At 48.6% G+C, this 15,238-nt stretch overlaps 1 protein-coding gene across 2 annotated transcripts in view; it reads right to left on the bottom strand.

Moving 5' to 3' along the window:
* Positions 1-4,090: 4,090 nt before the first annotated feature.
* Positions 4,091-15,238, bottom strand: part of LOC147120729 (tensin-1-like) — a 704,181-nt gene continuing 693,033 nt past the window's right edge. Inside the window, exon 5 of one of the 2 annotated variants that reach the window (XM_085986965.1) lies at positions 4,091-4,304. In XM_085986965.1, coding sequence (XP_085843091.1) covers positions 4,167-4,304 — 138 coding nt within the window. In that variant the 3' untranslated portion in view covers positions 4,091-4,166. The remainder of the gene's footprint in view (positions 4,305-15,238) is intronic. The other variant, XR_015078229.1, reaches the window with a different exon arrangement.

The following is a 15,238-nucleotide window of genomic DNA, read 5'->3' as shown; positions in this document are numbered from 1 at the left end:
GGAGGGGGTCCCACAGTTTGAGGGGAAAATGAGGGAGCGGAGGGGTCCCACAGTTTGAGGGAGTGAGGGAGGGGAGGAGTCCCACAGTTTGAGGGGAGACTGAGCGAGGGGAGGAGTCCCACAGTTTGAGGGAGTGAGGGAGGGGAGGAGTCCCACAGTTTGAGGGGAGACTGAGGGAGGGGAGGAGTCCCACAGTTTGAGGGGAGACTGAGGGAGGAGAGGAGCTCCACAGTTTGAGGGGAGACTGAGGGAGGGGAGGAGTCCCACAGTTTGAGGGGAGGCTGAGGGAGGGGAGGCGTCCCACAGTTTGAGGGGAGACTGAGGGAGAGGAGGAATCCCACAGTTTGAGGGTAGACTGAGGGAGGGGAGGGGGCCCCACAGTTTTAGGGGAGACTGAGGGAGCGGAGGGGTCCCACAGTTTGAGGGAGTGAGGGAGGGGAGGAGTCCCACAGTTTCAGGGAATGAGGGAGGGGAGGAGTCCCACAGTTTGAGGGGAGACTGAGGGAGGGGAGGAGTCCCACAGTTTGAGGGGAGGCTGAGGGAGGGGAGGTGTCCCACAGTTTGAGGGGAGACTGAGGGAGGGGAGGAGTCCCACAGTTTGAGGGGAGACTGAGGGAGGGGAGCGGGTCCCACAGTTTGAGGGGAGAATGAGGGAGCGGAGGGGTCCCACAGTTTGAGGGAGTGAGGGAGGGGAGGATTCCCACAGTTTGAGGGGAGACTGAGCGAGGGGAGGAGTCCCACAGTTTGAGGGAGTGAGGGAGGGGAGGAGTCCCACAGTTTGAGGGGAGACTGAGGGAGGGGAGGAGCCCCACAGTTTGAGGGGAGACTGAGGGAGGGGAGGAGTCCCACAGTTTGAGGGCAGACTGAGGGAGGGGAGGAGTCCCACAGTTTGAGGGCAGACTGAGGGAGGGGAGGGGTCCCACAGTTTATGGGGAGACTGAGCGAGGGGAGGAGTCCCACATTTTGAGGGAGTGAGGGAGGGGAGGAGTCCCACAGTTTGAGGGGAATCTGAGGGAGGGGAGGAGTCCCACAGTTTGAGGGAGTGAGGGAGGGGAGGAGTCCCACAGTTTGAGGGGAGACTGAGGGAGGGGAGGAGTCCCACAGTTTGAGGGGAGACTGGGGGAGGGGAGGAGTCCCACAGTTTGAGGGTAGACTGAGGGAGGGGAGGAGTCCCAAAGTTTGAGGGGAGAGTGAGGGAGGGGAGGAGTCCCACAGTTTGAGGGGAGACTGAGGGAGGGGAGGAGTCCCACAGTTTGAGGGGAGACTGAGGGAGGGGAGGAGTCCCACAGTTTGAGGGGAGACTGAGGGAGGGAGGAGTCCCACAGTTTGAGGGGAGACTGAGGGAGGGGAGGAGTTCCACAGTTTGAGGGGAGACTGAGGGAGGGGAGGAGTCCCACAGTTTGAGGGGAGACTGAGGGAGGGGAGGAGTCCCACAGTTTGAGGGGAGACTGAGGGAGGGGAGGAGTCCCACAGTTTGAGGGGAGACTGAGGGAGGGGAGGAGTCCCACAGTTTGAGGGGAGGCTGAGGGAGGGGAGGAGTCCCACAGTTTGAGGGGAGGCTGCGGGAGGGGAGGAGTTCCACAGTTTGAGGGGAGACTGAGGGAGGGGAGGAGTCCCACAGTTTGAGGGGAGACTGAGGGAGGGGAGGAGTCCCACAGTTTGAGGGGAGACTGAGGGAGGGAAGGAATCCCACAGTTTGAGGGGAGACTGAGGGAGCGGAGGGGTCCCACAGTTTGAGGGAGTGAGGGAGGGGAGGAGTCCCACAGTTTGAGGGGAATCTGGGGGAGGGGAGGAGTCCCACAGTTTGAGGGATTGAGGGAGGGGAGGAGTCCCACAGTTTGAGGGGAGACTGAGGGTGGGGAGGAGTCCCACAGTTTGAGGGGAGACTGAGGGAGGGGAGGAGTCCCACAGTTTGAGGGGAGACTGAGGGAGGGGAGGAGTCCCACAGTTTGAGGAGAGACTGAGGGAGGGGAGGAGTCCCACAGTTTGAGGGGAGACTGAGGGAGGGGAGGAGTCCCACAGTTTGAGGGGAGACTGAGGGAGGGGAGGAGTCCCACAGTTTGAGGGGAGACTGAGGGAGCGGAGGGGTCCCACAGTTTGAGGGGAGACTGAGGGAGGGGAGGAGTCCCACAGTTTGAGGGGAGACTGAGGGAGGGGAGGAGTCCCACAGATTGAGGGGAGACTGAGGGAGGGGAGGAGTCCCACAGTTTGAGGGGAGACTGAGGGAGGGGAGGAGTCCCACAGTTTGAGGGGAGACTGAGGGAGGGGAGGAGTCCCACAGTTTGAGGGGAGACTGAGGGAGGGGAGGAGTCCCACAGTTTTGGGACCGTGGGAAAGAATGAGTTACAGTAGGCCTCAAACATCTCAAACGCTCTACAGCCAAGGAAATTCTTTTGAAATGTAACGTATGAAATGTGCCAGCCAACCTGCGCACAGTGAAGCCTCACAAACAACAATGTGATAATCACCAGCTGTTGATTGAGAGTTAAATATTGGCCCGGCCCTGCAAATTTCTCCCTTCAAGTATTTATCCAATTCCCTTTCGAAAGTTACTACTAGGAGATCTCTCCTGCTCTCCTTTGAAATAGTGCCATGGGATCTTTTACATCCACCTGAGAGAGATCAGCCGGGGCCTCGGTTTAACATCTAAACGGACAGACGGCGTCCCTCAGTACTACCCTTGTGTGTCAGCTTGGATTCTGAGCTCAAGTCTCTGGAGTGAAATTTGAACCAATGCTTTTCTGCCTCAGAGGCGACAGTGCTAACCACTGAGCCATGGCTGACACCTTCGTGGCAGGTGGCGTGTTGCGTGCAGCTCTGGACACCCTGTTTTAGGAATTACATTCGAGCCTTGCAACGGGGCCAGGGAGCAGTCACTGCAATCATACCAGAAATTAAAATTCATAGTTATGAAGAAAGACTCGAGAATTGGGACTTTTTTTTAATGAAACAGTGAAACTTAATCAGAGATCTACTAGAGGTTTTCAAAATTATGGAAGGTTTGAAGAGATTAATTTGTGAAAGGCTATTTCCACTGGTCGATGAATCTATTACACAGCGAGTTGTTGTGATCTGGAACGCGCTGCCTAAAAGGGCGGTGGGAGCAGGTTCAATAGTAACTTTCAAAAGGGAATCGGATAAATACTTGTAGGGAGAAACTTGCAGGGCTGTGGGGAAAGAGTAGGGGGGAGTGGGACTAATTGGAGAGCTCGTTCAAAGAGCTGGCACAGGCACGATGGGCTGAGTGGCCTCCTTCTGTGCTGCATCATTTCTATGATTCTATGAATAACGTGGGGACCCAGACTGAGAATTGTCAGTAGAACCACAATAGGGAAGTTAGAAGAAATGTTTTCAGAAAGAGGGGTGTTAGACCATGGAATGCTTAACCACAAGGAGCTATTGAGGCTCCTGATCACTATCTAGTGTAAGTGTGTAAGTGTGTGTGTGTGGATTTCGAGTGGGGACAGGATCCAGGTCGGCTGCGATGCTCTCCCTCAGTTCAATAATCTGCTAGGGCATGTTGTCCAGACTCACTCGTGAAGAAGGACCACTTGGGTGGGGTATCAGAGCCCCACGTGCCATGGGGGTGTACTCCAACATGAGGCAGAATCTTCAAGACAGCAGCGAATCCATCAAAAAGAGATGGGCTTGTTGGGTCGCTCTACCTCTCTCTCCTCATTGAAGACGCTCCTTAAAACCCACCTCTTTGACCAAGCTTTTGGTCATATGTCCTACGTGGCCCGATGTCAAATTTTGTCTGATTTTGCTCCTGTAAATCGCCTTAGAACGTTTTGCGACATTAAAGGCGCTATATAAATGCAAGTTGTTGTTGTTGATTAAAAGAACTATGCAAATGGGATCTTCACCTGCGGTAATGATCCAGAAAGTCCCACAGCAAAATTGTAGGTTGTATTGAAGAGTTTACATTTATTAAATCACCCCTGCGAGACACCCCTCCTTAAAGCGTATCAACTAGTTCAGATCTTGTCTTTCTCTTTAACCTTTGACTTGTCAAGCATGTGAGCACTCACTGGTCAAGGCCAAGCGTACAACCTTCACACTATCCAAAAATGTAATAAAACCGCTGATATCAAGGCGGAGCCGTGCTCCGGTCAGGAGAGAGGGGGAGCGTTTGATGATGAAGGTCGCTCATCAGTCACTGCTGTTCATCCCATTGCAGCCACCCCCGTGAGCATCACCGGCAAGAATACATTTGTTGACAGAGGAATGGAGAGGAGAAGATTTAAATTGAATTTACTCACTGTGCTCTCTACATGGTTCAGTGGAATTACGGTGCTGGACGGCTGGAGAGGAAGAACAGAATGGAGAAACCAATGTTACATCATGTGGGAGACACAGAGTGACCCAAATATACACAGAGACCCCAATATACACCGTGACCCCAATATACACAGTAACCCCAATATACAGTGACCCCCAATATACAGTGACCCCCAATATACACCGTGGCCCCAATATACACAGAGGCCCCAATATACAGTGACCCCAATATACACAGTGACCCCAATATACGGTGACACCCAATATACACAGTGACCCCAATATACACCGTGACCCCAATATACACAGTGGCCCCAATATACACAGTGACCCCCAATATACAGTGACCCCCAATATACAGTGACCCCCAATATACAGTGACCCCCAATATACACAGAGACCCCAATATACACAGAGACCCCAATATACACAGTGACCCCAATATACAGTGACCCCAATATACAGTGACCCCCAATATACACCGTGACCCCAATATACACAGAGGCCCCAATATACAGTGACCCCAATATACACAGTGACCCCAATATACACAGTGACCCCAATATACACAGAGACCCCAATATACACAGTGACCCCAATATACAGTGACCCCAATATACAGTGACCCCCAATATACACCGTGACCCCAATATACACAGAGGCCCCAATATACAGTGACCCCAATATACACAGTGACCCCAATATACACAGTGACCCCAATATACACAGAGACCCCAATATACACAGTGACCCCAATATACACAGTGACCCCAATATACAGTGACCTCAATATACACTGTGACCCCAATATACACCGTAACCCCACTATACACAGTGACCCCAATATACACAGTGACCCCAATATACACCGTGACCCCAATATACATTGACCCCACTATACACAGTGACCCCAATATACACAGTGACCCCAATATACACTGTGACCCCAATATACACAGTGACCCCAATATACACTGTGACCCCAATATACACAGTGACCCCAATATACATTGACCCCACTATACACAGTAACCCCAATATACACAGTGACCCCAATATACACAGTGACCCCAATATACAGTGACACCCAATATACACAGTGACCCCAATATACACAGAGACCCCAATATACACCGAGACCCCAATATACACAGTGACCCCAATATAGTGACCCCCAATATACAGTGACCCCCAATATACACCGTGACCCCAATATATACAGAGACCCCAATATACACAGAGACCCCAATATACACAGAGACCCCAATATACACAGAGACCCCAATATACACAGTGACCCAATATACACAGTGACCCCAATATACAGTGACCCCCAATATACACAGTGACCCCAATATACACAGAGACCCCAATATACACAGTGACCCCAATATACACAGTGACCCCAATATACAGTGACCCCAATATACACCGTGACCCCAATATACACCGTGACCCCACTATACACAGTGACCCCAATATACACAGTGACCCCAATATACACCGTGACCCCAATATACATTGACCCCACTATACACAGTGACCCCAATATACACAGTGACCCCAATATACACTGTGACCCCAATATACAGTGACCCCAATATACACAGTGACCCCAATATACACTGTGACCCCAATATACACAGTGACCCCAATATACACTGTGACCCTAATATACACAGTGACCCCAATATACAGCATGGCCCCAATATACACAGTGACCCCAATATACACAGTGACCCCAATATACAGCGTGGCCCCAATATACACAGTGACCCCAATATTAAGCGTGGCCCCAATATACACAGTGACCCCAATATACACAGTGACCCCAATATACACTGTGACCCCAATATACACTGTGACCCCAATATACACAGTGACCCCAATATGCACTGTGACCCCAATATACACTGTGACCCCAATATACACCGTGACCCCAATATACAGCGTGGCCCCAATATACACAGTGACCCCAATATACACAGTGACCCCAATATACACTGTGACCCCAATATACACTGTGACCCCAATATACACTGTGACCCCAATATACACTGTGACCCCAATATACACCGTGACCCCAATATACACAGTGACCCCAATATACACCGTGACCCCAATATACACAGTGACCCCAATATATACCGTGACCCCAATATACACCGTGACCCCAATATACACAGTGACCCCAATATACACCGTGACCCCAATACACACTGTGACCCCAATATACAGCGTGGCCCTAATATACACCGTGACCCCAATATACACTGTGACCCCAATATACACCATGACCCCAATATACAGCGTGACCCCAATATACACCGTGACCGCAATATACACGTGACCCCAACATACACTGTGACCCCAATATACACTGTGACCCCAATATACACCGTGACCCCAATATACACCGTGACCCCAACATACACTGTGACCCCTGACGTAATAAAACTCACTACGCACTTGGTTTGAGTATAAAGCAAGGCTTTAATCAACTTGTTTCAGAACATGGAGGTCTAGTTGTACTTCACTAGTTCCTGTCTTACAAAATGTCCCTGGAAAGCTGGGCCCAAGCCCGAGTATTTATACTCCTTGGACGGCGCCACCAGCTGGCCGTCCAGTGTTATTTCATGAGTCGTTTCTTCATGATGATGAGATTTATAACATTCTTCTTGCCTAAAAGATTTGGAAGTCCGACGACTTCCTCCTAACGGATTAGGTGGACCACGAATAGCAGAAGTCTTTTAGATCTTTGTTTATGGCTAGAAGGCACGTCTCCCCGGACCGTGTCTTGGTCCCTGGGCCGCTTGATCCGTACTGGTGGATCAACAGGACCCATGTCGCCTTGATCGACCTGAGGGAGACTGGGGTGATCGTGACTCTGTGTGCGGGTCCCCACAGGCGCAGAGCTGGCTTCATCTTGTTTGATAGCCGGGGATTGACCGGCGTCCTGGCTTCAGGTGACCATCCCATGGCGAGCGCTCTGCTCTCCGAGTGGATCCAGTGAAGTAGCCGGCAGAGCCCTTGATGTCCCAGGTGGGGCGTCGTCTTCAAAGGAGCGCAGAGTGTTGGCATCATTACCGTGCGTCCCTCTATCAGTTGGGTCCGTGGGATCGGTTGGACAGGGAGCCAGATCTCGGAGTGAAACGGTGGACTCCCGGCCATCAGGGTACCGCACGTGCATGTACGTGGGATTAACGTCCGTGAGTTCCACCTCGTCGACGAGGGGATCGTTTTTGGAAGATCAGATGAATCTTCGGAGCAGCACAGGGCCGGGAGCTGCCAACCATGGTGGTCGAGACATCCCATGGGTGGAGCGACGCTGGAACCTGAAGAATCGCTCGTGAGGCGTGACATTGGTGGACGTAGAAAGAAGAGACCTGATGGCATGCAACGCGTCAGGGAGCATAGTTTCCCAGTGCTGGTCTGGTAGGTTGCGTGACCTCAGTGCAAGACGAACAGCGTTCCAAACGATAGCGTTGTATCTCTCAACCTGTCCGTTACCGATGGGATGGTACGGTGTCGTTTTACTTGTGGCGATTCCCCGTTGGGAAAGATAACTTTTGAGTTCGCTTGACATGAAGGAGGGACCCTGATCAGAGTGGATGAAATTGGCCATACCGCAAAGGGAAAAGACTTGATCAAGGCATTTGATCACTGTGGAAGTAAGCATATTGGGACAGGGGAAAGCAAAGGGAAAGCATGAATATTCGTCCACCATAGTAAGTAAGTAGGTGTTTCGCATTGAGGAAGGCAATGGCCCTTTAAAGTCAATGCTGAGTCGCTGCATAGGCTGCATAGCGTGTATGAGCAAGCCATCCGATGGACGGAAGAATTGTGGTTTTAATTCCGCACAAATTCTATGGGAGGAGCATGTTCTTTTCACATCTTCCGTAGAAAATGGGAGATTTTTAGATCGCACAAAGTGCAACATATGGGTAACGCCAGGATGGCATAAGTCAGTATGAAGATCCGCAAGAGTCGAAGTTGACATAGAAAAGCAGAATGCCCGCGTGAGGGTATCCGGAGCCACATTCTCTTTGCCGGGTCGATAATGTATGGTGTATCCAAAGGCGGCCAATTCCATCCTCCAGAGTTGTATTTTGTTATTCTTGATCTCAGTGCGTTTCCAGTTATCCAGCATAAAGGCCACGGAGCGCTGATCGGTTATAAGTGTGAAATATCAACGAGCGAGAAAATGACTCCATTTATGTACCGCTTCGATGATGGCCGTAGCCTCCTTCTCGAGGATAATGGAGCTCACTACCCTGCAAAGTTCTGGACAGAAATGCAACCGGTCGACCACCTTGATTCAAGGTGGCAGAGGTCGCCACATCCGATGCATTGCACTCGACCACAAAAGGAAGATTTTCATCAATGGAACGAAGCGTGGCTTTTTCTAGTTGTCACTTGAGGAGATTGAAAGCTGAAATAGCCGTTGTCTGCAATGGAAATGACTTCGCGTGAAGCAGGGGCTGCATCTTGTCGGAGAAGTGGGGTATCCACTTCGCATAATAGGTGAACATGCCGAGTGCCCGGTGAAGAGAGCCGAGATTCGTAGGGGGAGGGAGCTCCTGAAGCGGACGAAGTCACTCTGGATCTGGTTTGATGACACCATTGCCCACCCAGTAGCCAAGGATGTTGACTGATGGTACTGATTTCACAGATTTGGACTCATTTAAGATAAGTTGCGATGACGGAGAACATCAAAAAATTTCTGGAGGTTGGCATCATGCTCCTTCTGGTCATGACCAGCAATAGTGATATTATCTTGATATGGAAAAGTATCCGTTAAGTTCTCCTGTTTGACTAGGCTATCCATTGCCCGTTGAAAGACGGCCACCCCATTGGTGACCCCAAATGGAAGGTGACAAAACTGATAAAGCCGACCATTGGCCTCAAAGGCTGTATACTTTTTGTCAGAGTCCTTTAACGGTACTTGATGATATGCGCTCTTTAAATCAAAAGTTGAAAATACCTTGTAGTTAGCAAGGTTATTGACCATATCATCGATGCGTGGTAGTGGGTAGGCATCCAGGTTGGTATACTAGTTAATAGTTTGCGAGTAATCGATGCAAAGAGGTTTCTTGTGTTGCTTCAGAGGATTTTTAACGACGACTTAAGCCCGCCAGGAAGATGAACATGGCGCAATGATACCGTCAGCTAGAAGGCGAGAGATTTCTGCCTCGATAAAGGATCGATCATCTTGGCTGAAACGTCGTGATTTAGTGACTATGGGCTTACATCGGGGGGAAAGATTGGCAAACAAGGAGGGCTCGTCGAGCAAAGCCGCTGAAAGCGCACAAAACGGTACTTTGGAAATAGTAAGCTCCGTCTTTGACCCTCCAAACTCGAAAGTGAGTCTTTTGTGTTGTTTCTGGAAATCCTGTCTCAGGAGCACATCACTGCATACGTTTTTGAGCACCCCGAGCCGGGTGGAGAAATAAGTGCGGCCATTGAGAATAAGGTCGACAAGACAAAAGCCGGAAGAATTGGTGGTCAGTGTCGTCAGAGCCATTGCAATTTCTCTGTCTGAGGGGTAAATACGCAGTTTTAACTTACTGACAGCCCGCTCACTAATGAAGCTGTCAGAGCTGCATGAGTCGATTAGTGCGCTCAAAATGTGTACATTTACCAAAACCTTCGTGGCTGCATGGGACAGACTTTGGGGAAAAACAGCTGTGATGGGAGGAGGAGTAGTTTTACTCTTGACAGCTGTAACCTTAGTAGTGGCTCTTGGGGGAGGAGCAGTTTTATAGATAGTAGCTGCAAAACTAACAGGAGCTCTCGACCGGTATACCTTAGAAAAGTGGCCTTTCTTACTAACAGAGGCTCTTGACTGGCATACCTTAGAAAAGTGACCTTTCTTGCTGCAATGATTGCAGGTTGCATTACGAGCAGGACAAAATTTCTTATAATGGAACGCACCTCCACAGAAGAAACACTTCCTTCCAGATTGCCAAGATGCTGCTAGGGCGGGGTCATCATCAGTGAAGGCTTCTAGGGTAGGGTTGTCATCCACTAGGTTAGTGTCATCATCAGTGAGGGCTTCCGCCCGAGACCTATCGAAGGAGTCATTAAAAGTGATAGCAGCAGCCCATGCACGAGGTAAAAGATAGGTATCTGCATTCCTCTTTGCTAAGTCCAGGGAACATGCCTCGTCATAGGCAGTCTGTAACTTGAGGGTTTTATTCTCCAACAGATGCTGGCGTATGAAGGGAGAAGCAATCCCATTAATAAAGGAATCACGAATTAACTCCTCCTGGTACTGCTCAGCTGTGACAGCTTTAAGATTACAATCCTTGCTGAGCCTGCGAAGTTTCTGAAGGAATTCGTCAAGTGATTCCCCGGGTTGTTGTCGAGTTGTGGCCAGTAGATGCCGAGCAAAAATTTTGTTTGGGGACTTAACATATAGTCGCTGTAATATTAGAATAGCGGAGTCATAGTCTACACAGTCTTCGATATAGTCAAACACATGAGGAGATACATAATGGGTAAGTATCTCTAATTTATCAGGAACATTCTCACCACACACCCTGAGGAAGTTGCTGAAGGTACAATACCAGTGTTTCCATACCTTAGCAGTTGTAGGTGAATTCGGGTCCAGTTCAAGACGGGCGGGTCTGAGTAGTTTGTCCATGATGGATTGATTACTATGCTACAGTTGAAGTTGTAGCTGGCTGTTCCGAAATCACTCAGAGCGTGGAGTCAATATCAAGTTGATTAAAGTGACGTAATAAAACTCACTACGCTCTTGGTTTCAGTATAAAGCAAGTCTTTAATCAACTTGTTTCAGAACATGGACGGCTAGTTGTACTTCACTAGTTCCTGTCTTACAAAATGTCCCTGGAAATCTGGGCCCACGCCCGAGTATTTATACTCCTTGGACGGCGCCACCAGCTGGCCGTCCAGTGTTATTTCATGAGTCGTTTCTTCACGATGATGAGATTTATAACAACCCCAACATACACAGTGCCCAATTACCCCACTGTACACCGTGACCCCAATATACACAGTGACCTCAATATACACCGTGACCCCAATATACAACGTGACCCCAATATACACAGTGATCCCAATATACACCGTGACCCCAATATACACAGTGATCCCAATATACACCGTGACCCCAATATACACAGTGACCCCAATATACACAGTGATCCCACTATACACAGTGACCACAATATACAGTGACCCCAATATACACCGTGACCCCAATATACACAGTGACCCCAATATACACAGTGATCCCACTGTACACCGTGACCCCAATATACACCGTGATCCCAATATACACTGTGACCCCAATATACAGTGACCCCAATATACACAGTGACCCCAATATACACAGTGATCCCACTATACACAGTGACCACAATATACACCGTGACCCCACTATACACAGTGACCCCAATATACACAGTGATCCCAATATACACAGTGACCACAATATACACCGTGACCCCACTATACACAGTGATCCCAATATACACAGTGATCCCAATATACACAGTGACCCCAATATACACCGTGACCCCACCATACACAGTGACCCCAATATACACAGTGACCCCAATATACACCGTGACCCCAATATACACAGTGACCCCACTATACACAGTGATCCCAATATACACAGTGATCCCAATATACAATGACCCCAATATACACCGTGACCCCAATATACACCGTGACCCCAATATACAGTTACCCCAATATACACCGTGACCCCAATATACACAGTGATCCCAATATACACCGTGACCCCAATATACACCGTGACCCCAATATACACCGTGACCCCAATATACACAGCGACCCCAATATACACCGCGACCCCAATATACACAGTGACCCCAATATACACCGTGACCCCAATATACACAGTGACCCCAATATACACCATGACCCCAATATACACCGTGACCCCAATAGACAGTGACCCCAATATACACCGTGACCCCAATATACACCGTGACCCAATATACACCGTGACCCCAATATACCCAGTGACCCCAATATACACCGTGACCCCAATATACACAGTGACCCCAATATACACCGTGACTCCAATATACACCGTGGCCCCAATATACACCGTGGCCCCAATATACACCGTGGCCCCAATATACACTGTAACCCCAATATACACCGTGACCCCAATATACACCGTGACCCCAATATACACCATGACCCCAATATACACCGTGACCCCAATATACACCGTGACCCCAATATACACCGTGACCCTAATATACACCGTGACCCAATATACACCGTGACCCCAATAGACACAGTGACCCCAATATACACCGTGACCCCAATATACACCGTGACCCCAATATACACCATGACCCCAATATACACAGTGACCCCAATATACACCGTGACCCCAATATACACCGTGACCCCAATATACACCGTGACCCCACTATACACCGTGACCACAATATACACCGTGACCCCAATATACACCGTGACCCCAATATACACAGTGACCCCAATATACACCGTGACCCCAATATACAGTGACCCCAATATACACCGTGACCCCAATATACACCGTGACCCAATATACAGTGACCCCAATATACACCGTGACCCCAATATACCCCGTGACCCCAATATACACCGTGACCCCAATATACACCGTGACCCAATATACACAGTGACCCCAATATACACAGTGACCCCAATATACACCGTGACCCCAATATACACAGTGACCCCAATATACACTGTGACCCGAATATACACTATGACCCCAATATATGCTGTGACCCCACAGTGACCCCAATATACACAGTGAGCCCAATATACACAATGACGACACAGTGACCCCAACATACACAGCGACCCCAATATTTATCCCTCAATCAAAATCACTAAAAACAGATTATCTGGTCATTATCACATTGCTGTTTGTGGGAGCTTGCTGTGCGCAAATTGGCTGCCGCGTTTCCTACATTACAACAGTGACTACACTTCAAAAAGTACTTAATTTGCTGTAAAGCGCGTTGGGACGTCCGGTGGTTGTGAAAGGCGCTATAGAAATGTATGGCTTTCTTTTTTTTCTTTTCTTTCATGGAAAGTGGAGCTCCATGGCTTCACGACATGGTTCCTTTCCCATCTGTTCCAACGGTCAAGCCAGAGAAAGATTTCAGTCTCACGGGAAGCCAGTGCTGATTTGTTTCCAGGTCACTGTGGTTGGAAAATCATGGAAAGAAATGAGTCTGTAACTAATTATCGCCAATAATATTTAGGGAAAAAATGGTGCAAGCATTGCTTTCAAAAATACAAAAGCAAAATACTGCATATGCTGCAAATCTAAAATAAGAACCAAAAATGCTGGAAATACTCAGCAAGTCAGGCAGCATCTGTCGAGAGAGAACAGAGTTAACGGCCGGAATATTGCTGGCGCTCAGGGGGCGGGTTTAGAGGCAGGACCGCTGGCAAAATCGCAAAGATTGACAGTGGGCAGGGAATCCGCTGTCAACCCACCTCCGATCAATCTTCCCAAGTGTCGGGTCCCCGATTTGCACATGGACCCGACACCTAGCGGCAGGAAGAGGGTTATAGCCGCTTAACTGCCTGTTAACGTCATCTGACCGGCTTCCTCTTAATTGTCCGGCGAGCCCGCAGGGCGGGTTGAACAAGGCCAATTGACGTAAAATCACGTCCGTGGGCCGGATGAAGTTGGGGCGGAACTGGAACGCGGAAACCAGCTGACCCGCTCCCAAGCCGCATAGATCGAGAAAATGGCGGCCATAGTTTCAGGTCTGTGACCTTTCGTCAGAACTGGAAAAAGTTAGAGATGTAACAGATTTTAAACAAGTGCAGGGGCAAGGAGAGGGGGGAGGGGAGGAAAGAACAAAAGGAAGGTCTGTGATAGGGCGGTAGGTGGGAGAGGTTAAATGACAAAAGGAATGATGGTGCAAGGCAAAAGGAGATGGTAATGGGATAAGTAAAGAACTAAAAGATGGGTCGAGAAGAGGTGTAAATAGGAATGGCAGAATCATCAACAGCTGCCATCTGAAAAAATGAAGGCCAAGGTTCTGATCTGAAATTGTTGAGCTCAGTGGTGAGTCCGGAAGGCTGTAAAGTGCCTGATCGAAAGGTGTTGTTCCTCGAGCTTCGTTCGGGAACCAACTAGGGAACAGGATATTTTAGATCTAGTATTGTACAATGAAAAGGGTTAATTAATAACCTTGTAGTAAAGAGGCCTTTATGGAAGAGTGACCATAATATGATAGAATTTTATATTCAGTTTGAAAGTGATTTAGTTAAATCCGAAACTAGGGTCTTAAATCTAAACAAAGCAAACTACGTAGGTATGAGGGGCGAGTTGGCTAAGGTAGATTGGGAAACTACGTTAAAAAGTATGACAGTAGACAAGCAATGGCTAGCATTTAAAGAATTAATACATAATTTACAACAAATATACATTCCTTTAAGGCACAAAAACCCCACAGGAAAAGTGGTCCAATGGTGGCTAACAAGAGAAGTTAAAGATAGTATTAGATCAAAGGAAGAGGCTTATAATTTTGACAAAAAGAGTAGTAAGCCTGAGGATTGGAGGGATATTAGAATTCAGCAAAGGAGGACCAAGAAATTGATAAAGAAAGGGAAAATAGAATATGAGAGTAAACTAGCGAGAGACATAAAAACAGTCTGTAAAAGCTTCTATAGGTATGTAAAAAGGAAAAGATCAGCAAAAGTAAATGTGGGTCCCTTACAGGCTGAGACAGGAGAAATTATAATGGGGAATAAGGAAATGGCAGAGAAATTAAACAAATACTTTGTGTCTGTCTTCACAGAAGATGCAAAAACATTCCCGGAAATAATGGAGAACCAAGGCTCTAGCGAGGATGAGGAATTGAAAGAAATTAGTATTAGTAAAAAAGTAGTACTGGAGAAATTAATGGGACTGAAAGCCGATAAATCCCCA

The sequence above is a fragment of the Somniosus microcephalus genome, chromosome 4, assembly GCF_052327205.1.
Source record: "Somniosus microcephalus isolate GS21.2 chromosome 4, FLI_Smic_1.0, whole genome shotgun sequence".
In the NCBI taxonomy this organism is placed as follows: Eukaryota; Metazoa; Chordata; class Chondrichthyes; order Squaliformes; family Somniosidae; genus Somniosus; species Somniosus microcephalus.
Note: the sequence above shows the minus strand (reverse complement) of the source record. Positions and strands in the feature narration are given on the sequence as shown.